The sequence below is a fragment of the Hemitrygon akajei genome, chromosome 16 (genome assembly GCF_048418815.1).
Source record: "Hemitrygon akajei chromosome 16, sHemAka1.3, whole genome shotgun sequence".
Lineage (NCBI taxonomy): Eukaryota > Metazoa > Chordata > Chondrichthyes > Myliobatiformes > Dasyatidae > Hemitrygon > Hemitrygon akajei.
The window spans coordinates 24,057,236-24,084,496 of NC_133139.1; the positions used below are offsets into that span (position 1 = coordinate 24,057,236).

The window sequence follows — 27,261 nt, forward strand, 5'->3', positions numbered from 1 at the left end:
TGTTTTATTCTCCTTTTAAAAATGGTTTCTGTCTCTCCAGGCAACTAGCTCCTTTCGCGTCGAGACATTGTGACGCTGTTTGATCATGTACAGGATACCTCCAGGAGAAAGGATGAAGAATATCCTGATCTGGTCATGGGTGTATTTCTGCAAATATACACAATGGATGTGCCACATGTGGGATATTAGAAAGAATATACAGTAGTATATTGAGCCTAGAGATACTGGACTGAAGAAAGGAATGCTAGATACTCCATTATACATCAGAGTGAGTGTCACACTGTCAGAGGTGTGCTTTTCCAAAGATCAGCTGTGCTATTATCAGCAATTAATCTCTGCCCTGCATCACAGATACAGATTCCCTGCTAATTTCAATCATTTTTGCTAATCAGATCTTGTGTGTAGATTGGCCACTGCATTTCTTGGATTATTTTAATGGCTTTAAAACACTTGGAGAAATCACGAAAGACTCAATATAACTAATGTCATTTTAGAGTTTAGTCTACTCTTAAAACTACCGGGCTGTTGGTCGGAAGAATGGTCAGAGGAGATGTACTCTGATAACATTCTAGGGTGGAGAATTCCAAAGAGTCCCCAATGGCCAAAACTCTGAGGATGTGTTTTCACTTCTAGGTTTTTCAACTAGAGACTACAGTCTCTCTACATCAACCCTGTAATTCATGTCATAACCTTGTACACTCAGTGACACCTGTACAAATATATAAATCTCATGTGGCAACAACTCAGTGCATAAAAGCATGCCGAAATGGTTAGGAGGTTCAGTTGTTGTTCAGAACAAGCATCAGAATGTGGAAGAACTGCGACCTAATTGACTTTGACTATGGAAACTGTATCTTGGAAACTGCTGATCTCCTAGTATTTTCATGCACAGCAGTCTCCAGAGTTTACAGAAAATTTGGGATAAAAACAGAATAGCACCCAGAGAGTGGCAGTTCTCTGGAGGGAAATGGCTTGTTAATAAGGGAGATCAGAGAAGAATAGCCAGATTGTTTCAAGCTGTTAGGAAGGTGACACTAATTCAAATAACACGTACAACAGCGGTGTGCTGAAGAGCATCTCTGAATATCGAACCTTAAAGTGGATGGTCTACAGCAACAAAGTCCACAAACTTACACCCAGTGGCCACTTTATTAGGTACAGATGGAACCTTATAAAGTGGCCACTAAGGGTATATTCACTGGAAGCAGCCTGTCACTTGAAAAAGATCTGTATATTCTCATTCTCCTTTTCTTGTACTTGGCTCAGTCCTCCATTCATATGATGTTACCCACAACCTGTGAATACGTTACCTTTAATGTGGTACCTTATTAATTGTGATTTGAAAATCCGAGTAGATCGTGTCCACTAATGCTTTATGGTGCCAGCAATCATCAATCAGGTTGAAATTCCCTTTGCTGCCTGAAAGGAGTTTGTACATTCTCCCCGTGACTCTGTGGATTTCTTCCGGGTGCTCCAGTTTCCTTCCACCTTCCAAAGATGTACGGTTAGGGTTAGTGAGTTGTGGACGTGCTGTGTTGGCGCTGGAACCACAGCAGCGCTCGTGGGCTTTCCCCAGCACAATCTTCAGACTGTGTCGGTCATTAATGACACCTTTTCAAAGCTTTTCAACGCCTTTGAAAATGTCTGTTTCAAAGTGCACGTGACAAATAAAGCTGATCTTTAAAATCTTTCATTGCTCTCCCAAACCCCACCTACCCCACTAAGTACATCCTCAAAAAAAATTGTCAAGCACCATTTCCCTTCGTCAAACACACCGACAGTCCAATTATGTTATGAAGCTCCTGCCACTCTTCACCCCTCATGTTGTTAAGATCTTGATCATGAACTGTTGAAATCACTCATTATAAATTACTCCATAGTTTTTTCACAGTTCAGCAAGTTCCTACACTTTCTCCTCTATGTCCTTGCTAGTAATTGATGGCCAGTATAATAGTTCCAGCTGTCTAATGCACCTCTGTGTCTGTCCTTGGCCATTCTAGGATGTGCTCGCTCTCCAGCACTGCAATATTCTCCTTCATCAATACCACACTACTTCTCTCTCCTCTTTCCAGAGCAGCTTGTATACGTGAATATTTACAACCGATTCCTGCTTTTATTTTAGCCGTATGTCTGTTCTTCCCACAACATCATAATCTCGTGTGGTTAATTTCATCTTCAGCTCATCAACCTTTTTAAATACATTTTTAACATTTAGATACAAGCACTGTAAACCTGCATTAGGCTTTCTTGTACTTGGGCTCAAGTTATGTCAAAATTTTCTATTATTTGGTGAGTGCCTGGAACGGGCTGTCGGCAACGGTGGTGGAGGTGGATACGATAGGGTCTTTTAAGAGACTTTTGGATAGGTACATGGAGCTTAGAAAAATAGAGGGCTATGGGTAAGCCTAGTAACTTCTAAGGTAGGGACACATTCAGCACAACTTTGTAGGTTTTCTATGTTTATCTTACCCATGTTTTTTTTTAAATGTCTTTTTCTTTTCTTTAGTATGCTATTTCCCTATTCCCAATGCTATGTAAAATTAATTTAAAGCTCCCCCCCCCCCACCCAACCTGCAGCACAACTTTGGTAATATGGTGGCGTGTTTGGTCACAGTGGCTTCTATGGTTTATTTAAATTTATTTTTAAATGATTGCAAGATACTGCTAAATTAAGAACTTAAAGTACTGCAGGTTCACCCCATCAGCGAGTTGCTCGCTGGCAGAGGAAACGAAGGAGCTGCACATTGTGCTGCAGCTTACGTTGAAAGGCGCTAATAGCAATTGACCGCCTTGATCGCCTCTCTTGTGACCGCGAGACCCTTTTGGACATTGTTGGCGTGGAATGGCGCAAGTTCGATTCACTGATTTGTTGGCGGCGAGCAGGGGCGGACGGTGGGGGAGCTGTGTGGCCTCGGTCATAGAAAGGTCCAGGCCTCAAGCCACGGTGTCACGTGTTCACAGCCACCAGGAGAGAGGCGCCAGAGCCGGCACACTCAAACGGGGGCAGTGTGGCCCAGCGTCGGCGTTGCCCCGGCTCTCTTGTGGTCGTCTGCAGATTTTGGAGGCGCTGGATGCTTTGAGTCTGGACTCTTGGCCGTATTTTTCTCTCTTGTATGCGCCGGGTGTGACTGTTGGTACTGTGTTTTCCACCTTGGCTTCGGAGTATCGCTGTTTCATTTGTCTGTATGGTTGAATGACAGTTAAACTTGAATTGAATTGAAGTCACAGCGCACTGCAGCACAGAAATAGATCTCAGTCCATCTAGTCCGTGTCAAACTGTTTTTCCGCATACACCCATTGATCTGCCCCGGACCATAGTCCTCCATACACCTCCCATTCATGTACTTATCCAAACTTCTCTCAAATATTGCATTCAAATCCCCACCCAACAGTCTGTTCCACACTTTGATACAGGAAATTACCCTTCAGGTTACCTTCAATTTTCACCTTTCACCCTTAACCTGTGACCTGAGGTGATTTCTGATCTCTCCCCACTTCAGTCAATAAAGCCTGCTTGCATTTACCCTATATATACCACTCTTAATTTTGTATACACCTGTCAAATCTCCTCTTGTTCTCCTAAACTCCAGGGAATAAAGTCCTAACCAATTCAACCTTGCCTTATAACTCAAGCCTTCAAGCCCCGGCAACATCCTTGTAAATTTTCTCTATACTTTTCAATCTTATTGACATATTTCCTGTAGGTAGGTGATCTGATCTGTAAGCAATACTCTGACTTTGCCCTCTCCAATATCTTCTATAACTTCAATGTAAGATCCCAGTTCGTGTACACAGTACTTTGTGACGATTGTTCCTCGTTTTTGTTGAAGTGGAATCTTATCAGTCTCTTACAGAACCAAGAATGATATTGTGTTATTCATTCTTTCCTCCACTAAACTGAATTCCACATGAATGGCAACAAAAGACTCTGTCTTTGAATTTATTTTTGTTACTTGTTGTCAAGTGTTGACCCAGATAAACAGCAGTGAGCTGGCAGGAAACTAAATATCACCATATCAGACTGGAGTGAGCTGAGCAACGATTGCAGAGCGTTTTAGAAACTGTCACAAGTCAGATGGGGAAAAACAAAACACTTTAACTCACTGCAGTTTGATCCCGACTCCCCCATAACTTTTCTCCTGAAATCTCGGACTCCTTCTGCAGTCCTGTTTCACAGGTGCTATAGATATTCCACTGACTTCCTCATATGAACAAACATGCATGTGTTTCTGTCTATTTCCTGCCTATTCAAGGGGCAAGGTTGAGGAGTAGAACTTGCCTCCCTCTGGTTCCCCCCCTCCTTCCTTTTCTCCCATGATCCACTCTCCTCTTGTATCAGATTTCTCCTTCTTCAGCTCTTGACCTTTTCCATCTATCATTTCCTAACCCTTCCTCCACCCACCCATCTTCCCCCTCACCTGGCTTCACCTATCACCTAAAATGCTGGTGGACAAAAATTCAGGATGAAGGGTCTCGGCCCGAAACGTCGACAGTGCTTCTCCTTATAGATGCTGCCTGGCCTGCTGTGTTCCACCAGCATTTTGTGTGTGTGTTGTTTGAATTTCCAGCATCTGCAGGTTCCCTCGTGTTCACCTATCACCTGCCAGCTTGTACACTCCCCCCCCCCCCCCCCCGCCAGCCAATCTTCTTATTGTGGCTACTTCTCCCTTCCTTTCCAGTCCTGATGAAGGGTCTCAGCCCGAAATGTTCACTGTTTATTCCCCTCCATAGACGCTGTCTGACCTGCTGAGATTCTTCAGCAATTTGTGTGTTGCTCTGGATTTTCTGCAGAATCTCTTGTGTTTATGACAGCTGTCAGACACTTCATACATTTCTTATAACCCTCTCCCTCTTCCATGCATTAATCATCATGGATGTCATGAAGCCCCATTATTCTGGAAATGGGTCAGTTGCAGTCTCCCACGAGGATTGGAAGATGGGTGTCCTGGCCCGAACTACATCTTCACATCCCACCTCTCTCACATCACCACCATCTTCTTTTCAAAAAAATGATTTTGAGGTGTTTGGTGAGATGGTGGGAGAGAATGCCAGCAAACAGTGATCCGGTGAAAGGGACGAAGCATTCGATTGTGTACGAACTAGTCTGCCTTTGTGTCATAAATAAATCATAATCTGGATACAGTCGATCCTATCTGTATTACAAACCTGAGGACAAATCCAATCTTCCTACTGATGCATTGTCTTTTGTGGACTGTGCTGGCTCAGGACATTGGTGGCACAGTATTAATTGGTCTGAAATGCAAAGTTTCTGCCTCTGATCCAATAAGGGTCTTTTAGTTGAATGTGTTTGGTTGATGGAGCCAGGGGTGGATGTACACTCAATGGCCTCTGTGAGGTACAAGAGACTTGTGGTCCTCTGCTTCTGTACCCATCAACTTCAAGGCTTGATGGTTCGTGCATTCAGAGCTGCTCTTCTGCACAACACTGTTGTAATGCATGGTTAGTTGAGTTACTGTCATCTTCCTGTCAGCTTGGACCAGTCTGACCATTCTCCTTAACAATTCATTTTCACTCACAGAACTGCCATTCTCTGAAAGTCTTTTGTTTTACGCATCGTTCTCTGTAAACTCTAGAGACTGCCGTGCATGAAAATCCCAGGAGGTCAGCAGTTTCAGAGATGCTCAAGCTACCCCGTCTGGCACCAACAACCATTCCACAGTCAAAGTCACCAAGATCACATTTCTTCCCCATTCTGACATCTGGGCTGAACAACAACTGAACCTCTTGACCATATCAGCATGCTTTTATGCATTGAGTTGCTGCCACATGATTGGCTGATTAGATATTTGCATTAACGAGTAGGCGTTCTGGTGTACCTAATAAAGAGGCCACAGAGTGTATACATTAAGAATTATACAAAGTTACGATACCTTTGCACTCGAGTAGCGAACTAGCATTTCACTGTCTAGGACGATGATGAAGAATGGTTTCTTGTGGGAAGGGCTGTGACCGTTGCCATGGGAATTTAACACAAGCCATTCAGGTAGGTGGGAGCATTGGATCTGTCGCCCTGATGAGAATTTCATTTTATTTGCACACCTGCTTGTTGCTGGTTAGATGTCTGTATTTGACAAATTCTTTCAGATTTGTGTCCCTTTTATATTGTGACTTTCTTTTTAATGGTGTTTAAAATTTGACTGGGGTCCATGGTGGGGGGGGGCGGTAAATCCTTGTCCTTCACACACTTCTTCAGAAGGATAGCATGGAGGGGAAATAGTTCATCTGTGGACTATTTGAATTAAAATTAATTGGACCATTCGTCCACTGAGCTGGCATATAGGGGTTGAATGGCCTTCCTCTGAGGGAGCCATAGAGCCATAAAGCACGGATACAGGCCTTTTAGCTCAGTTAGACCCATGTCAAATAAGATTCCCATCTAAGTTACCCTATCTGTCCACCTTTTGGACTATATCCCTCCAAACCTGTCCTATCCAAGTAACTGTCCAAGTTCCTGTTAAATGCTGTGAATGCAGCTACCTCCAGCAAACATTGATCAAAGAAAACCACAGGGTTTCCTTTCAATCTCGGGGGCAAGGAGGATGAAGTTCTGTGCACAGGGAAGATATACCAGGAACTTTATTCTGACTCCATCAATTCAAACAGAAGGTTCACGTACACTTCCGGTTCACTGAGAACAGGGCTTGACACTGATGGCTCCATTGATTAAATAGGCCATGAAAGCTACCTACTACTGTTCGCTCATCAATAATTCTAATCATTCACACCCTCCACCACCACTCAACTCTGGCTACAATACGTTTACAAAATGTACTTGCTTATTTATGCGGCCGCAAACCCCACCTCCCAAACAAGTGACCGTATTGCAAAGCAGCAGGTGCATGGAAACACTGCCACCTACAGGTTCCCCTCTGAGATGCAGTTGCTACTGATTTCAATGTCATTCCTTCATAGTCGTGGGGTCTACATCCTGGAACTCTATCAATTCAGGATGGCAGCTCACCCACACCTTCTGAAGAGCAATTAGGACTTGCCAAAAAAAAAGGGCTTGCCAGAGATGTCTGTACCATTTTTAAAAAAAAACTTGGGACTATTGGTTTTGTAGGTGATTTGGTCCCCGAAGGTATTGAGGAGTATGTGGGACCAACATACAGGTTGCACCGTGTCCTGCCAGAGTAAAGGTGTTTTGGTAACACCCCCCCCCCCCCCGTCAATCAGACAAGGTGACCGCACTGCTGTAACATTAATAACATACCAGAATTTATATGGAGCGATTCTTTGCTTGACCGTTTCTTTTTTCAAAGAAATAAACCTGATTTTATTGGAAGAAGGTGGTGTGATTTCAGTTTTCATTCCCCTTTTTAAATATATTACTTTTTGATAAAATTGACCTTGTTCTACAATACATTGTTCTGCGCCACACACGGTGCCCCATTTCCACCTTAAGCATTGGTGGAAGGTGGTTAATGAGCATTCAAAATGGAAACGGAATATCCCAAGCAGTACTGAGGACCTCTGTGCTGTTGGAGCTGCCATTTCAGGGGAAATAACCTACAAGGTTATCCTGGTGTCCATATCATTACTCTCCAAACATTTTTAAAACAGCGTATTTGGTCATAACTGTATCACTGCCTGTGAGATCTTGTTTTGTGATTCTTTGGCCACACTTCCAAAACACTTTAAAGGCTACCAGGTGCTTTATATCCAGAAAAGGATGTGGAGGGTGCTGTAGAAATCCAAGCCTTTTAAATCCAGTGTCTGAAAGCAGGGCTCTGGTTTTGGCGTAGAATGATGACAGTTGCTCTAATTCTCTTTCTCACCATCTCTTGCAGCCACTAGCTCACTGGTGTGACCTACAGCCCAAGGATGCGGCCAAGATGCCGGAAAGTGCTTGGAAGCTGATTTTCTACACTGCCTCCTGGTCCTACAGCACCTACCTGCTCTTCCTCACGGACTATCCCTTCTTCCATGACCCACCATCCGTCTTTTATGGTATGCATCAAATGGTTTCACTCAGCATTTGCAATGAGTTATAGTCCTTGTCTAGGAAGATTGATTACGTTCTGATTATTTTAACGTATTCTGCACTGTAATCTTGGTGTTGTGGAGTGGAATGATTGGGAATCCAATGTCAGAGCTTACTATGGTTTGTGTAGTCTAGACAGTCTGGGGTGAAGCTCTCTCTCTTTTTCTGACCCAACAATATAAAATAAAACAGTGGAAATAACCAAAGGACCGGGAATGAGAGGTATGAAGAAATGACTCCTCCATCCCTCATGCCTCGACACTCCTCCTGATATGACATCATGCACACTTTGCTTCGAAAGGCCTAGATAGAGTGGACACGGAGAGGGTGTTTCTGATATGGGAGAGTCGGGGATCAGAGGGCACGGCCTCAGAATACACAAGAGGTGAAAAGAAATTTCTTTAGCTAGAGGATGGGGAAACTGGAATTTGTTTGCACAGATTTGGAGGCCAAGTCATAGGGTATATTTAAAGTGGAGCTTGATAGTTTCTTGATTAGTAAGCATATGAAAGGATTTAGAGAGAAGGCATGAGAATGGGGTTGAGAGGGATAATAAATCAGCCATATGGAATGGTGGAGCAGACATGATGAGCCAAATTCAGCTCCTGTGTCTTATAGTCTTTCACTGTTGTGCCTTTGGTGCAGACTATTAAGCTCTAGAATTCCCTTGCAAATTCTCCCATCCCTCTTTAAGGTGCTCAGAAAGACTACCTCTTTGACAATGGTTCCAATACAATGTTTTGTAGTTGGGTGTCATTTTCCCTTTCATAATGCTTCTGGGAACCATCTTGTCCTCTTTTATTACATTTGTAGTGTTATCTAAATGTGACGTTTGTTACAGGTTGTAAAGGATCACACGTAATGGGGAAGACACTGGTTGTAAGGTTAAATCTATAGCGAGCACACAAATTTATTGATAACTTGCTCACTCAGTTGATAGAACACCTACCTCTGCGCCAGAAGGTTGTGGGGTCCAAACAGACACCGCAGGTCAACACAAAAGATCCAAAGATTCAGATGAGATACTAGACCATGGCTGCCTTATTAAAGAACTGAATGAAGGTCAGGAATTTGAATCATTCAAGATTGTTCAGTGCCATTTCCAGTACACAAGTGTAAAGAACAAAAAGATTGTTACTCTGGATCCAAGGCAGCACAAAAATAACACAAAAAGATAAAGAACACAATAATAAAAATACACAATAATTATAAATACATAAGATAGAACTTAGAATAGTACAGCACATTACAGGCCCTTTGACCCACATTGTTGTGCTGACCCTTAAACCCTGCCTCCCATATAACCCCCCACCTTAAATTCCTCCATATACCTGTCTAGTAGTCTCTTAAACTTCACTAGTGTATCTGCCTCCACCACTGACTCAGGCAGTGCATTCCACACACCAACCACTCTCTGAGTGAAAAACCTTCCTCTAATATCCCCCTTGAACTTCCCTCCCATTACTTTAAAGCCACGTACTCTTGTATTGAGCAGTGGTGCCCTGGGGAAGAGGCGCTGGCTGTCCACTCTATCTATTCCTCTTAATACCTTGTACATCTCTATAATGTCTCCTCTCATCCTCCTTCTCTCCACAGAGTAAAGCCCTAGCTCCCTTAATCTCTGATCATAATGCATACTCTCTAAACCAGGCAGCATCCTGGTAAATCTCCTCTACACCCTGTCCAATGCTTCCACGTCCTTCCTATAGTGAGGCGAGGTTATATAAGATAGGTTATATAAATTGACTGTATGTCTAAGTAATTGTATGATTGTAGAGCAGTGTCTGTACATAAGGTGACTCACAGAAAGAATGGTGGTGCTGGGGTGTGTGGAGGGGTGGGTTAGTGGGTGGAGGTATTGATCAGCCTTATTGCTTGGGGAAAGTTTCTGTTTTTGAGTGGTTGCTATGTAGCCTCCTCCCCGATGGGAGTGGGGCAAGCAGTTCATGAGAAAGATGGGTGGGATCCTTCATGACGTTACTAGCCCTTTCCCAGCACCTTTCTTGATGGCGGGTAACCTGGTGCCAGCGATGCATTGGGGAGTTTTGACTACCCGTTGTAGAGCCCCTCTGTCTGCTGCAGTGCAGTTTCCGTACCGTGCAGTGATGCAGCATGTTAGGATGCTCCCTACTGTGCATCTGTAGAAGGACTGGAGTATAGATATGCACAGTCCAGCTTTGTTTAGCCACCTCAGAAAGTAGGGGCACTGGTGATCTTCCCTGATTGTGTATAATGTATTCTGCGACCGTGAAAGATTGTGCAAAATGAGCACTCCCAGGAGTTTGACATGCTCACAGCTTCCACTGCTATCCCGTCAATGTAAAGGTGGGGGGGGGGGGGTGCATGAGTCGATAACCATCTCCTTTGTCTTGTTGTCATTGAGGAAGAAGTTGTTTGCCTGGCAGCGGCCTTGAGCTCTCCCTCCTGGCCAGCAACCCTCCCATTAAAAAAGAGAACTCTAGCAAAAGAAAGGTCAGATTAATTTGGCATTTATTTCATTGCCTTGTGTGAGATCTTCACACACAGAGCTACCATGAATCCACAGAGTGAACCCCAGAATCAAAATATAATTCATTGTTCATGATGTTTAAACTCTTTGGGATATCAAAGTGATATGAAGGGTAATGTTTAGAAAAAAATGTTTCTTGGCATTCGTTCTTATAACATGTCTCTCCTAATCCTTCCCTAGTCCCTGAGCTCACTAGGAACTGGCTCTTTTAATGAATCACTGCAGTTCTTTGTTAAAACTGCCAGCTGCTAGCTACAGATATTTCTATATCTCTCAGAAAGCTGTTGCAGTGAATTTAATTTTGGTTATTATTGGTAACAATCTGCACAGCACTGAGTCTCCTGGATTTCCATGGATCTGTGTGTAACTTGCTGGCAAACAGAGTTTTAAATATGCCACTGAAATATCTTCTGCAAGGATTGACAGAGAACACCATAGCTGCTTCCAGTGCTCAGGTCCCATGTCTGTTTTGTTTAATATTCTGACCTGCTCACTAACTAGTCTGGGGTGATTTAACTGAAGAAGCAAGTCTTCAGAGTAAGCAGAGGAAAGCAAAAGATGGGAAAAGATTTCACAGACATTCAATCCAATTCAATTCAAGTTTAGTCATCATTCATCCATACACGAATACTCATGAATACAGCCAAACGAGACGGTGTTACTCCTCTCTGAAGACTGAAGACCCATTTGTTCGTTTCCTTAAATAGTCTTCAGGGAAAGCAGAGGAAAGCGAGAGATGGGAGTGTTACTCCACCCTGAAGACTGAAGACCTACTTGTCCGTTTCCTTAAATAGTTTTGAGGGAAAGCAGAGGAAAGTAAGAGATGGGAGTGTGACTCCGCCCTGAAGACAGAAGGCCCCATTTTTTTTTCATTTCCGCAAATAGCTACAGGACAAATCCGGACCAATCTGTTCCACCATCACTTGCTGTTGACCTCCACCCATCTAACAGATGGGCATACAGCAGACAGGAATGCCAGCCCTTGCACGTCGCACAAGATTGTGACCTGGAAACATGTTGCAACCATGCCAAACCCCCAGGATAGCTGGAGAACCTTGAACACAGGGTTCATGGATTCACTCACCTCAACACTGAACTGATTCCACGATCTATGGACTGTACATTGCATATCCTAATAAAAAAACACTAGTTATTTACTTACTTACTTATTTATCATTTTCTTTTTATTTGCATAGTTTGACTTCTTTTGCACATTGGTTATTTATCCATCTTTGTAGTTTTTATTGATTCTCCTGTGTTTCTTTAGTATTTGACTGTGAATGCCCGCAAGAAAATTAATCTCAGGGTTGTGTATTGGGATAATAAATATGGTGATAATATCTTGATGATAAATTTATTTGAAGTTTGAGATTCCCCTCTGTTTTCCAAAGGCTTCAGGATTCAGCAATAAACAGCATATTTCCCATTGAAGCTCAGATCCTAATTATGAATCTTTAAAGATACTGTCTGTAAAGTAACTAAATAAAAGCTGTAAACCTCAGCTTCCCTCAAACCCTACTCCAGAGCACACACCTCATATCACCCTGCAGTCAACCCTTCCCCAATACGGGAATAATTTATTGTACTCTCAGGACACATTTAATTTATTGATTCCCTCCAGAGTGCTCCCAGATCAGACGCTTCCCAACTGGTTACATTGAAAACAAAGTCAACAAATTGTCCAGCGTTCTCTCTGCAACTCCACATCCCTAAAATGAGGCCACTTGAACATAACCATCACTTTCTCTCACATGAGGAACTTGCTGTATGGTACCCTCCCTACACATCCCAGCGTACCTCTGAGGCAGTGTTATGATTTTGGAATTGTATCAAGGGTAAGATATTAAACTAAGATCCTATCTGCACTTTGGGATGGGTGCAATAGATCCGGGGGTAATTTTTTGGTAGAAGTTCTCCCTAGTGTTCTGGCCACAATTTCTATCTCTGGCAGCATCATTAAAACAGAAAACCAAGGGATTATTGCATGGGGAGCTTGCTGCGACTAAATTGTATGCAGCGTTTCAAACATGCAACAGTAGCTAAGCTTCCAATGTATTCATTTAACCCCAAGTCCTTTTGGCTGTTCCTGAGGTCATGAAAGGCAACTATTTCTTTCATTTGTGAGACATGGAATAAAAATCGTACTGCAGATTACCTCTGGTTTGTGTGTTTAGTCAAAGATCAATGTCCCTTTAAATTGTAAAGGCCCCACAAGGATCATGCAGTGTCAATATCTTGCTTCCTCCTGTCAAAGCCACAGTTAGTGAACTCGCTGTTATAACTATGGGCTCTGCTGCATCTGCATACAATCACAGAGGGGCCATGAAACATGTTCAACAATCACACTCCTGAGTATGCACGTTCTGGCCAATTAGTGCTTCACTTTGATGGTATTTAACTTCCTTCCTCTCGTTCCAGTCTTGACCAAAAAGCACAGCAATGTCTATGCTTACTGCGTATCTTTGTCGTTGTCCAGAAAAGAAGACTGCCATTTCAATTGACACAGTAAAGGAGCAGTATGTATTTAGTGTTTGCGTTAGTTTTCAGTTTGAGAGTTTTTGTTAGTGGTTATTGTTTTTCTCTTAATTCTGCACAGTTCTTATTAAAAGCCTATGAACTGTTCATCTGCTTCAGTGTCTGTCCCTTCGCACTTGGGCCATAACCGCACACTTGTGTCAGCAAGTCTCGACCAACAAGAAAATGGACCCAGCAGAGAGAGAACAGCTGACCTTGGCCCTGGCTTTCATTGGCCAGATAGAGAGAAGCTACAGTCAGTTAAAGCTATATTGGGGGAAGTGACAGTAGCAGTGCAAAGGGCCCAGTCTGGACTGAAGTTCGTAGAGGAAAAACTAAAATCAGTAGAAGCTGAATTGGTCGAAATTTCTCAGACAGCACGACAGCTACTTTCAGAGCGGCAAACCCAGGACTCGCTGGAAGAACAGGTTTCTACCCTGACAGTGACAGTCAGCAACTCAGCGTAGACAGCCGTAATCAGGTGTCAGCGATTACTGCTCTCACAGCCATGGTGCAGCAGCTTACTGCCAACAGCCAGAATCAGGTGACAACCATCACCACTCTTGCTACCGCAATTCAGCAGTCTTTAGTCATGTCAGTCCCATTTGCAGCATCTCCCATATCCTCCTCTTCAAAAGCCTCAGCAACCTCAGACACTAATGCCCCAACTCTTGTAATAGCGTCTGGACCAGAACTGAGTATTCCTCCACCTGACAGATACTCTGATGACTCAGAGGGCTGCAGGAATTTTATTGCCCGGTGTAAGCTGATCTTCCATGCCCTGCCAGGTTTGTTCAGTGATGCTGCTTGTACACTGGTGTACACGTGAATCTAGGCGGACCCACACTCAGCCTGTTCAACACTCCACAAGAACAACGTTCCCCCGGCCCAATCCTTGCAACAATTCGTGTTCGTATTCAAGAGAGTGTCTGATCTTCCTGTATGGGGTCAGGAGGCAGCCCAACGACTCCTGCACCACGGGAAAGGGACAGTGAGGGACTGTGTAGTAAAGTTCTGCACACTTGTGGTTGAAATGGGGTGGAACAAGAGATCCCTCATCTTGCTTTCCAGTGTAGGCTGAGCACAGAGGTTCAACATGAAATCGCACTGCACGATGAGCTAGACAGTCTGGATGCCCTGGTGATTTGAATTGGCAACTGGGCAATTGAGTGGTGCAGGGTAGGAATATCCGAAGCTTCCTACTATTTGGATTACTGTCTGTCTTCACCCTCTCTCTCGTCACCCAGTCCAGAGATGCCCATGCAGGCATCTACCTCAGGAGGAATTGGATTGGTGCAGGAGGATAGGTTCCTGCCTCTAATGTGGTGATCCAGGACACTTCCAGGCAGTGTGTCCCAAGCGCCCAGTAAAAGAGGATACCTGTCAGTAGGAAAGGGCATTCTGACAGGTCGATTCTCGCTGCCAAATCCTCCCCTAATTGCACGATGCTCCCAGCCTCCTTGTCATGGCCATCCCAGACACATGGGCTTCAGGCACTTACTTGTTCCGAGGCAGCCAGGAACCTCATGAATAAATCTTTGGCTCAGAGATGGAAAGTTCTGGCTCAACAACTGAGAGAGAATATCGATATCAAGACTCTGGATGGTCGGACTCTGGGCGCTGGCAAGATCCACCTTTCCACAGTATCCCTCCAACTTGTGCTAGGAGGCAAACATGGGGAACAGCTCTCATTCTCTCTTGTCCCACTGGTGCTTGGCCTTCCCTGGTTTTATCGCCGTAACCCATGGATCGGTTGGTCCCTATAGATGCTGCAAGAGTGGGAACTGGCATGTCTGTCTACCATTTTTGTTCCGGCTCAAGCCCCCTGTCAGTCTGTCCCCTCCGGTGCCAACTGCTAGTGTGGACCTTTCTAATGTTCTGGTTGAGTATTGTTGCCCTTCTTGAGGTCTTCAGGAAGAAGAAAGCCACCTCATGGCCTCCACACCAGCCATACGATAGCACCCAGTACTCGTCCTCTCCAGGGCTGGCTCTTTTCCCTCTGTCATCCAGAAACACTGGCAACGGAAGAGTATATCAAGGAGGCATTAGTCTTAGGATTTATCGTTCTATCAGCCTTGCCAGTAGAGGCATTTTCTTGATTTTGTAAGCAAGAATGATGGCAAGCTCCTTCCCTGAATTGATTTTATTGGTACCTTTAACATCAGAGTGAAGAACCACTACCCTCTTCCCCTGCTTGCCTCTGTGTTTGAACATCTCCAAGGGGCAACTGTATTCTCCAAGACAGATCTGCGTAATGCTTACAGCCTGGTTCATTCAACACCTCCCCTGGTCACTATGAGTACCTCGTGATGCCATTTGATCCGGCCAACGCCCCTGCTGTTTTTCAGGCCCTGGTCAGTGATGTGCTCCTGGACATATCATTCTCATCAGAAACTTCAATCCCATCACAGTTCCCATGAATGCACTCACTAAGAAGATCTCTGCAACATCCCATTGGACAGGTGAACCAAGCAAAGCTTTCTCACGACTAAAGTGACACTTCACCACTGTCCCAGTCCTACGGCACCCTGACCCATCCCAGCTATTCATCATCGAGGTAGATATATCGGATGTCAGCATTGTAGCTGTACTCTCTGTGCTCTTCCGCGCCTCTGTGCCTTTCTTCCCAGTTGTTTGACTCCGGCTGAATGTATCTATGATGTCAGGAACTAAGAGCTTCTAGCTGTCAAGGAGGCCTGGAAGCATAACAACACTGGCTGGAGGGAGCAGGGCAACCTTTTTTTTGGTATGGACAGATCAGAAAGACGTACGTTCAGGATGCTTAGAGATTCACACCCTGTCAAGCCCACTGGACTGTCTTCTTCACCTGGTTCAACTTCACCGTCACCTACTGTCCCGGAGGCAAGATTACGATGGCCAGTGCTCTCCCCTGCAGCTTTATGTGTCTGAAGACCATCAACCCAGAGCCCATCCTTCCTCGCTCGTGCACTGCTGCTCCAGTAATTTGGGGAATAGAGGTGGAGGTGAGGGCCAGGAGGGTGACCTCCCAACTGGCTATTTGTCCCTGCTACAATATACCCCAGAAAGTTGGAATGGGGTTACTCCTCCCGTCTGGATAGCCATCCGGAATTCAATGGACCCTGGAATTTATCAAATGACAATTTTGGTGGCCATCAATGTCCCAGGACATCCACAATTTCATCTCTGCCTACGCCTCACCATCACTGGTCCCAGCTCTCAGTGAATTTCATCACTGGTCTGCCCCATCTGATGAAAACACTACTATTCAGGTGGTTGTGGACTGGTTCTCCAAAGCTGCCCATATCATTGCTCTCCCTAAGCTCCTGTTGACTTGTGAGACCTCCACCCTCATGGTTCAGCACATGTTCAGGCTACATGGCTTCCCTCAGAACATGGTGTCGGATTGAGGACCACAATTCAAGATCTTCTGTTCTCTTGTGGGAGCCAAAGCCAGCCTCTTATCTGGTTTCCACCCAAATCTAATGGCCAGACTGAGAAGTGGATCCGGAGCTGGAGACAATCCTGCACTGCCTTTCCTCTTCCAACCCCTCATCCTGGAGCTCCCAGTTGGTTTGGGCAGAGATTACCCAAAGTAACCTCTAGTCATCCTTTACCGGTATGTCTCCCTTTGAATGCCAGAAAGGGTTCCAGCCACTGCTCTTTCCTGACCAGAAGACTGATGTGGGAGTTCCCGCTGCAGAACAGTTTATCCAGTCATACAAACACACGTGGAGATGGACCAGGGCTTCTTTTACCGAGAAACCACATGCCCGGCAAGCTGATCAGCTCTGTCTCTCAAGCCGGGGGAGAAAATCTGACTGACATCTGGGGATTTCCCCTTAAAAGTTGATAGCTGTAAGTTGGCCCCACGCTACACGGGACCATTCATGGTGGAGAAGGCTATCGACAAAGTCTCATATAGATTGCGTCTACCATCATCAACGAAGATCTACCCAGTTTTCCGTGCTTCGCAGCTCAAACTGGTGACCTATCCCCCCCCCACCGCTCAATCACCTCCTCCCCTCCTCCCCGCTTGGTGGAAGGATCACTGGTTTGTCCTGTGCGGCGCCTCCAGGCTTCTCGCCAGGTGCGGGGCAGGGTCCAGTATCTTGTGGATTGGAGGGGTATGGTCCTGACTAACGTTCTTGGGTTCCAGTCATGACATCCCAGACAAGTCTCTCATCCAGGACTTCCGGAAGGCACAGGTCTCTGGTGCTTCGGGAGCTGCGCCTGGGGAAGGGGGCCTTCTCACAACCACAGACTCTGCTACGGTATCGGCATGCCCTCGCAGGCGAGCCGCTGAACGGGTCCGGCAATCACTCTCGTGAGTTTGCAGGTTCCAGCCAATTAGTGTTTCGCTGTACTCGCTGGAAATCAGAAGAATGAGGGGGGATCTTATAGAAACATATAAAATTATGAAAGGGATAGATAAGATAGAGGCAGGAAAGTTGTTTCCACTGGTAGGTGAGACTAGAACAGGGGACATAACCTTAAGATTCAGGGGAGTAGATTTAGGATGGAGATGAGGAGGAACTGCTCTTCCCAAAGAGTGGTGAATCTGTGGAATTCTCTGCCCAATGAAGCAGTGGAGGCTGCCTCAGTAAAAATATTTAAGTCAAGGTTGGATATATTTTTGCATAGTAGGGGAATTAAGGGTTATGGGGAAAAGGTAGGTAGGTGAGTCCATGGCCAGATCAGTCATGATCTTATTGAATGGCACATGGGCCAGATAGCCTACTCCTGCTCCTATTTCTCATGTTCTTATTGTGGTGGTGTTTAACTCCCTTCCTCTAATTCTCTCTCATTGAGACTCAACCAAAAGCACAGCAAAGTCTATGCTTCCTGCTTATCTCTATCCCCATCTGGGAAAGAACATTAATCACAAACAAGAGAAAATCTGCAGATGCTGGAATCCGAGCAACACACGCAAAATACTGGGAGGACTTAGGAGGCCAGGCAGCATCTAGGAAAAGAGTACAGTTGACATTTTGGGCCAAAACGTTGACTGTACTCTTTTCCTAGATGCAGCCTGGCCTGCTGGGTTCCTCCAACATTTTGTGGGAAAGAAGACCACTGTTTTGATTGCTGCTGTAAAGGAGCGCCATCGTTTAGTATGAAAAGTCACTGCTTCCTACCCATAGTGTTGGCATTAGATTTCAGATTGAGAGTTTTTGCTAATGGCCCTGTTGGCCTAGCATTTACTAATTTTCCTTTAATTCTTCAGAGTTCTTAATAAATGTCTGTGAACTGTTCATCTACTTAAGTGTAGATTTATGGTCCTTTGCACTTGGACCATAACTGCACCCTTGTGTCACTTGCTGTAGTCTGTCAACCCTTCAGGGTTCTGTTGTCAGTTTTTTCCAACTGAGGGACTCCCAACAGATGTAGTGATTCATTGTACTGAGGTAGGCTGATGGATTTGAATAGGGAGGACACCCATCAGTTCCTTATCTGAAAAATGGAGACGCTTGTGTCAGAGGGGCCCCATTTTAGGGAGGTGGGTTTGCTGAGAGAACGCAGGATAATTTCCTCTGATGGGAAGCTGAATCGGAAAGGAGCTGGTTAGGACAGTTAACTCAGTACAGAAGAGGAATTAAGTACCGGTGATTGCTTGCTTCTCTGATTGGAATAAGTTTCACACAGCCCTAAGCCCTAATATGTCATTGTTGTTTCATCATCACTGGGGCTAAATCCAAGAATTCCCATCATCACAGCATGGCACCAACAGATCCAACTCAATGCTTCCTCCCCAAGGGCAATTTTGAGTTCAAAGTTGAAGGTAGATTTATTACCAAAGTACATATACCCTGAGATTCCTTTTCTTGCAGGCGTTCACAGTAGCGCAAAGAAATACAACAGAATTAGTGAAAACTGCGCACTAAGACTGACAATGTGCAAAAGAAAACAAACTGTGCAAATATATGAAAATACAAATAATAAATAAAGAATGCTAAGGTAGTAGTCCTTGATAGCGAGTCCAGAGGAGACTCACAAATGAGTTCATATTCACCGTTAAGCAATGGCTTTGCCTGTACTGCTCACATCCTAAAAATGAATCAAACCTGGAGAGAGTTGAGGGATGTGGTTGAGAGTTCTGACGTTATCATATCATACACAACAGATAGAGGATATTAATGCATATCCAATGAGAACAAGTACCTATTAGTGCATTCCCCATCTCTCTGAGAGAGCTCATTTAAACCTACTTCCCTGCACTTCACCCCAATCCCTGAAAATGTTGCTGGTTCAGCCAGTTTTGAAGGATTATGTAGAGTTTGGTCAGATTCCAACTTTCAACAGCACATTCCTGATTGTTTTAACTGACTGTGGTTTAATAAAATAATTCTTTTAATTTCCCTGTTACTTCTTTTGGCTATTATCATATGCCCGAGTCTCCTGGACTCTCCAGTCAGTAGGAACATTTTCTCCTGATATATTCAGTCACATTAGACCAGAAGACATGGGAGAAGAATTAGGCCATTCAGGCAATTGAATCTGCTCCACCATTTTATCATGACTGATATATAATGTCTCAAACCCATTCTCCTTTCTTCTCCCCGTAATCTTCGACACCCATACTAATCAAGAACTTATCAACCTCTGCATTAAAATAACCAAATGACGTGGCCTCCAGAGGTGTCTGTGGTGATGAATTCCATAGATTCACCACCCTCTGCTAAAGAAATTCCTCATCCCTTTAAAAAAAGTTACTTAAAAGAAGATTATGAAATGCCTTAGAAGTTCATGAAGAAAATGCATTCTTGATGAGATAAAACAGAACAATGTACTGTGCCAAAATATTTTGCAATTTGTTGCTCAGGATTTAAATGATTGTACTTAAAGCATTTAAATCAAGTGCAGAAATCCAGGCTTTTGAACTGGAGGGTTCTTCAGACGCTGCTTCACTGGGATCCTTCTCTGTACAGTGACAGGATTCCGTGTCAGGAGCTGCACAGAGTCTATCGAGTGGGTTGCCCACTTCCACTGCTTTGTTTTGAAACAGACTCCACTAGATAGCAGTGCACTTGTGTTACGTAGCACAGAAAAAGGCCCTTCGACCCAGCTAGTCCATGCCAAACTATTATTCTGCCTCGTCCCATCAACCTGCACCCGGATCATAGCCCTCCATACCCTTCCCATCCGTGTGCCCATGCAAAATTCTCTTAAATGTTGAAATCGAACCCACATCCGCCGTTTGTGCTGGCAGCTCATTCCACACTCTGAACACCCTTTGAGTGTAGAAATGTTCCTTTAGACATCTCACCTTTAACCCATGACCTCTATTCTCACCCTATCTCAGTGGGTAAAAAAGTCTGATTGCATTCACCCTGTCTATATCACTCATAGTTTTATATACCTCTATCAAATCTCCTACATCCCGTGGCCTCTTCAAGCCTCTTCTGCTTTTTAATTAGATCATAGCTGACCCGTTGCTTCATCTCTACAAACATGATTCAGGCTCGGTCTTGAATGTACTTAGTTACAGAGCATAACTCTCTGAGATATAAAGGTTTATGGATTCACAGCCTTCCCCCGAGTAAAGCACTAAATGACCAGATTCTGACTCAGTAACTCCTACTTCCAGCCCCCCATCTACTGGGAACGAGCATTGCACAAGCCGTCCCTCAATCGTAATCTGGGCATTAAAACATTGGTGGGATAATACGGTGAAATGTGCTGCTGATGAATTGCATATAGTGATAGCCAGGCCGTAATTGGATCAGTCAAGCCTGCTAACTGCTGCTGGTGGCTGAGATTAAAGTGAAGCTGATAGTTTGTGTGTCATTGTTCTCCACTCACTGCGAGTTCCTGCTTAGTTTGTGCAAAGTTGCTGTACTTTCTTTCCTTTTTGTTTCAGACCTTTAAAGAAATGGTATTCTGGGTAAATTGATTTTAACTGTACTGTTAACTGCACCTGGCTCTGCCTTACACGGACGGGGTAACATTGAGCTCCCAGTGAGGGCTGTGTTTCCTTTTAGACAGCAGTGACTTTAATTCATTTTCAATCTTTTTTTATTGATTAAAAAAAAAGGATAGATACAAGTCAGAGGAGAAGTTATCTCAAATACATATTTCAATAAAAGTACAAAAAGAATAGACACTGTCAAAATCATGTATAATATTGAGCTAATATAAAAAAAGAATCACAACTCCTCTTAACAATTCATTGAAAAAAAGACTCAAAATTTCTATTATTGAGAAGGGAAAAAAACAGTAAACTAACCTAAAACAAAAAAAGGGGGACTGGACAGTCCATTTTGAGGATATATTAAAAAAAAGGAAAAATTCTTCTGGTCAAATCTAAAACTTCGCGGAGAGGATAAAAAGATTACCTAAAAAAGTTTAAAAAAAAAGTTGGATCATATGAAAATATTGAATGAAAGGTCACCAGGTTTGCTCAAATTTAAAAGATGTATCAAACATCCGACTTCTAATTTTCTCCAAACTTAAACACGACATAGAAACATAGAAAATAGGTGCAGGAGTAGGCCATTCGGCCCTTCGAGCCTGCACCGCCATTCAGTATGATCATGGCTGATCATCCAACTCAGAACCCTGTACCTGCTTTCTCTCCATACCCCCGATCCCTTTAGCCACAAGGGCCATATCTAACTTCCTCTTAAATATAGCTAATGAACTGGCCTCAACTGTTTCCTGTGGCAGAGAATTCCACAGATTCACCACTCTCTGTGTGAAGAAGTTTTTCCTCATCTCAGTCCTAAAAGGCTTCCCCTTTATCCTTAAACTGTGACCCCTCATTCTGGACTTCCCCAACATCGGAAACAATCGGACATGATAGAGGAGAGCCAGAAAAAAGCAGTAGGTGGATCGGGATCATTCCAATACAACAAAATAACTCTCCTAGCCAATAAAGTTGAAAAAGCTATCATGCATTGAGCGGAAGCAGGAACATTTCCTGCTTCCTTTGGAGTAATCCCAAAGATTGCCGTAAATGAACCAGGTTGTAGGTCCAAACCTATGACTTTTGATAGTGACTTTAATTCTATGGAACTCCATTGGTTGTCACTTCTAGTGGGCTGCCCTGAGGTTATGACCAATGAACCACAAAGGCGGCAGGGAGAGAGGAATATCTGAATCAGCCTACAGGTCGCACAGGGAAAGGGATGCCCATGGCAAAAGAACTGGCCCTTGATATATGTCTCCCCTCACTCTTCCTTGATCTAGAGGAGTTGTAGAAACAAAGGAGAAACAATTAACTTGATGAAATGTAAGATAAACTGATAAGGGTGTAGCAAGATGAAGTATTACAGAGAAAAAAATGAAATAACGAGCAAGGTGGAGGCGGAGTATAAATTGAGTTGGAATTGGAGAACGGAAGAAGAATGTCAAGACTTGTTGGTCAACAGTGATATCACAGGTGCAGAGGACCATGTCTCTCTGCTTCTGGTTGTCTTTGGTTATTCACGTAGGCTTGCTGCCATATTTTTGTGTGTTCATCCATGTGTATGTGGCATTGGCACTGTCTCCCACCGCAATTGATAACGATTTGATGATCTCTGTTCTCTTAGGGGATTGTTATGAGGTGAAGTTGTCATCCAGGTGCTCTCAGCCCATCTTCAATGCAGCACCCCTTCCCCAACTTCTCCCATCCTCCATCTCAACCATAACCACGATGGCCAACTTTAGCCTTGGCTTTGATCCTATGTAAAATATAATTTTTCTCAAACATGAGAAAATCTGCAGATGATAGAAATCCAAAGCAACACACTCCAAATGCTGGAGGAACTCAGCAGGTCAGACTGCGTCCATGGGAGAGTGGATGTATCAACGTTTCGGACTGAGACCCTTTTTCAGGACTTGCTTTTCTCATTTTCTCCAGTTGTGACAACCCTTTAACTTATCCAGATGCTGATGGCTCCTTTTCCCATTTGTAGCAGGTTCAGAATGCAACATGACAGTGGTTGAAATTGGAATCACCTCTTTAAAAATCAGCGATTTTTAATCACCAGTGATGTACCAGATGCACTTCAGTGGTGCATCTTCCCATCAGTGACGTTCCTGTACGTTTTTGCATTGTGTATATGTAGACTGATGTTAACCCCAGTGAAGTGAATTTGGCTGAGTGGTGTAATAACAACTTCTCACACAATGCCATCAAGACCAAAGAACTGATTGTAGACTTCAGGAGAGGGAAACCAGAGGTCTGTGAGCCAGTACTAATCAGTGGATCAGAGGTGGAGAGGGTCAGTAACTTTAAATTCCTGGGTGTCACTATCTGAAAGGATCTGTCCTGGACCCATCATATAAATGTAATTGCAAAGAAATCACAACAGTGCCTCTACTTCCTCAGGGGTCTGCAGAGTTTCGGCATGTTATCAAAATCCTCGGCAAACTTCAGCATTACTAATGCTGACTGGCATTACGGCCTGGTATGGGAACACCACTGTCTTTGAACGAAAAATCCTACAAAAGGTACTGGACTCAGCCCATCATGGATAAAGCCCTCCTGACCATTGAGCACAATAAAAAAAAACATTGCCGTAGAAAAGCAGCACCCATCATCAAAGATCCTCACCACCCAGGCCGTGCTCTTTTCTCACCGCTGCCATTAGGTAAAAGGTACAAGTGCCTCAGGACTTGCCCTCAACTATCAGGCTCTTGAACAAAGGGCATAACTACACTCATTCTATTTCTGGTGTTCCCACAACCAATGCTCTCACTTTAAGGACTCTTTATCTTGTTATCTCATACTTGTTACTCATTGTTATTTATTTATATTTGCGTTTGAACGGATTGTTTTCATTGATCCTGTTTACAGTTACTGTTCTACTGATTTGCTAAGTATGCCCCCCAGGAAAAAGAATCTGGTGACATGGATGTGCTCTGATAATAAATTTTACTTTGAACTTTGAGAACTGGGCATGGGGCTTACCAGGAGTGGGGGATGTCTATCTTGTGGAATGAATGGAAATGCTAGTCTTTGATCAGAGAAGTTTGAGGAGAGATTTAATAGAGAAGATCAAAACCAAGGGCAATTCTGATAAAAGGGAAGGATACATTGTTTCCTTTCACTACTGTTGGGCTTGAAATTCTGCCCTGTGTTCGTTTAGGAAGAGAGACAACCAACACCGGAATATTACAAAACTTGGGTTTATTGCAGAATCCGTAACTGGCACAGCGAATCGACGGAGTCGCTGGAGAAGGCGCGTTCCGACCTCCCCTTACAATCTGCTCTTATTTATATCCCTTTTCCCCCCAGCACAACCCCCCGCTACATATTAGGTAATATCGGGCACTTGTGTCCATCTTATTGGCCCGCAGCCATATGCTCACGAGTTACCTGTTTCTTTTGTTTACTGAATCGCGTGACACTAGTAGTTTCGGTGTAGCGGGGTCCCCAGTTTCGCTCCCCCCTCCCTCGCATTCCGGCCTCCTACTATTACGTGAGCCACTCCTGACCTGTAATGGCGGTCTCGAATTAACCCTAACATTAACCCTAACACTACTGAGCACATTAACAATGATGTGGAAAAATCGGCATGAAGACTGAGGAGAAATGACTTCATGCATAGTATTGCTGAAATCTGTTGCTAAGATAATTGCATGATCTGAAATGATAACAGAATCAGATTAACAGGAACTTTCAAAAGGCAATTGTACGTATCCTTAAAGAGGTTCATGAGAGAGAAATTATTAAAATAAGAGAGTCTGTGGATGCTGGATGTCTAGGCTAACACACACTGGAGGAACTCAGCAGGTTAGGCAGCATCTATGGAAAGGAAAAAGCAGTCAACATTTTGGGCCCAGAACCTTCAGTTCAATTCAATTCATGTTTAATTGCCATTCAACCATGCATAAATACTAATGAGTATGTCCAAACAAAACAGCATTGTTCTGGGATCAAGATGCAAAACACAGTACCAACAGTCACACACAGCACAAAACACACACAGCACATACAAGATAACAGGCACAAATAATGTTCACAATCACGCAATAAAATCTACAGTCAACCACAACAAAGCTAATCTTCTGCAAGCAAACACTGGGGGGCAGCATCGACTGCAGCCTGGATGCCATGCCACATCACCCCCAGTGGAGCATACCAGGACCGATTCCTCACTCAGGTGACACTGTGGCTTGAGGCTTGTCCTCGCATTTGCAAGATAACAAGCACTTATAGAATATCAGTAAAATACAACCACGCAAAATATATATATAGTCCAGGCCCTTCAGTCCATTGAAATCCCCAGTTGACCAAAATAGAGCTTTTCTTCTGCCAAGCAAACACTAGAGGGCAGCACTGGCTCCAGTCCGGATGCTGTGCCATGCCGCTCCCGGTGGAGCACACCAGCTTGGATGCCTCTCCCAGGCGACACCATGGCTTGAGGCCTAATCCTTGCTATGACAGAGCCCATGCAGCTCCTCTGCCATCTGCCCCGCTCTCAACCAATTAATCAGTGAGTTGAACTTGCGGCATTCCACATTAGCAACATCCAAAAGAGTCTTGCGATCACAAGAAAAGTGACCGAGATGGCCACGCATAGATTTGACTGTAAGGCTTCATCGACTCAGGCAGCAGCACATTGTGTAACTCCTTTATTATCTCTGTCAGCGAGCAACTCGCTGATGGTGTAAGCCTGCAGTACTTTAGGTTCTTAATACACAGCAGGGTCTTGCGATCATTAAAAATGCATTTAAATAGGACAGTAGCACTTTTTGTTGGCCCCATAGAAGCCACTGCGACCATAGTGCCACCATCTTAATGGAAAAATCAGGACTGGACAGAAAGGGGGAAGAAGCTTCATACTCTCTCCAGTCCTGATGAAGGGTCTTGGCCCAAAATGTTTCCTGTTTATTCCTTTCCACACTTGCCACCTGTGATCCATTGAGTTCCTCCAACATTTCACGTGGGGACAGTATTTCCAAAGGAGCTGATGTAGGCAGCTTCTCCCGTGCTTCACTTGCTTATTCTGCAGTCATTATAATTTAACCTGGGGAATTGGAAAATTTTGTATTGCTGCTCATCCCATACACTGCCCACCTTCATGAGCCCTGGTATCATCACAGTGAACCAAGTATTATTAAATGAGTTTGGTGCCTTAGTGAGAAACGGAGTGTGCCTGGTATGAATCAAAGGAGTTACCATTGTCTTAATTTTCAGACTGGAGAGCATCAAATGATGTCCCAAAGGACATAGCAATCGCTTACCTGGTCCAGTGTAGTTTCTATGGACACGCCATCTATGCCACAATTTATATGGATGCCTGGAGAAAGGACTCTGTCGTGATGCTGATCCATCATATGATAACACTGGCTCTTATTGCCTTCTCCTATGCCTTCAGGTAAGTATAGATGCGTGTGTTGGGTTGCCAAATCTGTGAGGCTTCATCTAGTGACTTTCTGCATCTGATCAACCCCCAATTTCTTTTAATATGAAGGGAAATAGAAAAGACTCTCAATGCAAAAATATTATTTTTCTACCAGTGATTACCAAAGAATTAATTATTTCCTAGATATTCCAGGGCAATTCTGGAGAGGTATCAGCTGTAAAAAATGTTAAGAGTGCATCACTATATAATAGAATGTGATTGGAAGACTTCATTTCTTCATGATGTGAATATTGTTATCTCCTTAAAAATTGTTCCACTCATCATGAGTGAATGACGCTTCAGTGTTTTTTATGCTAGTTAGGGAGAACCGGTTTTGGCCAGTGGACAAAGGAACCTGGTAAGTTGCTAATGGCCAAAAGTAGACAGGAGTATAGCAGCCTCATTCCTCTACCTGAAAGGGTGTCACAGTAGTTAGCATGATGTTATTGCAACACCGGTGAGGTTAATAAGTTAATTGGGCAAACGGGTGTAATTGGGCAGGTTGGGCTCATTGGCTCAGAAGAGCCTTTTGCTGTGCTAAACCTCTAAACAAATATTCAGATACACAAATAAACTCAACCTGGTCAATGAAGTGAAACAATTAATCTAGCCATAAGGTTTGTTTCTTCAGTGTACAGAAAACCCTCTAAATACTTTAACCAAATCAAGAACGCAATGCAATACTAATACAGGGTTGCAACCTGGAACTCCCTCCCTAACAGCACTGTGCTTGTGCTTTCAACAGAATGACTACAGTGGTTCAAGAAAGTGTCTCACCATCACCCTCTCGTGGGCAATTAAGACTTTGCACTAAACACTGAACTCGTCAGAGATGACCACATCCTGCAAATTAATTTTTTTTAAATCTCCCACTTTTTTTTTGCCCGTGAGAAATGTCATTGGTATTTCTCTAAACT

General features: G+C 43.9%; 1 protein-coding gene across 2 annotated transcripts in view; it reads left to right on the forward strand.

The window, feature by feature from the left end:
- Positions 1-27,261, forward strand: part of cers1 (ceramide synthase 1) — a 48,664-nt gene that overhangs the window by 10,149 nt on the left and 11,254 nt on the right. For both annotated transcript variants that reach the window (XM_073068419.1, XM_073068418.1), the window contains exons 2-3: positions 7,812-7,971; positions 26,137-26,317. In XM_073068419.1, coding sequence (XP_072924520.1) covers positions 7,812-7,971; positions 26,137-26,317 — 341 coding nt within the window. The remainder of the gene's footprint in view (positions 1-7,811; positions 7,972-26,136; positions 26,318-27,261) is intronic.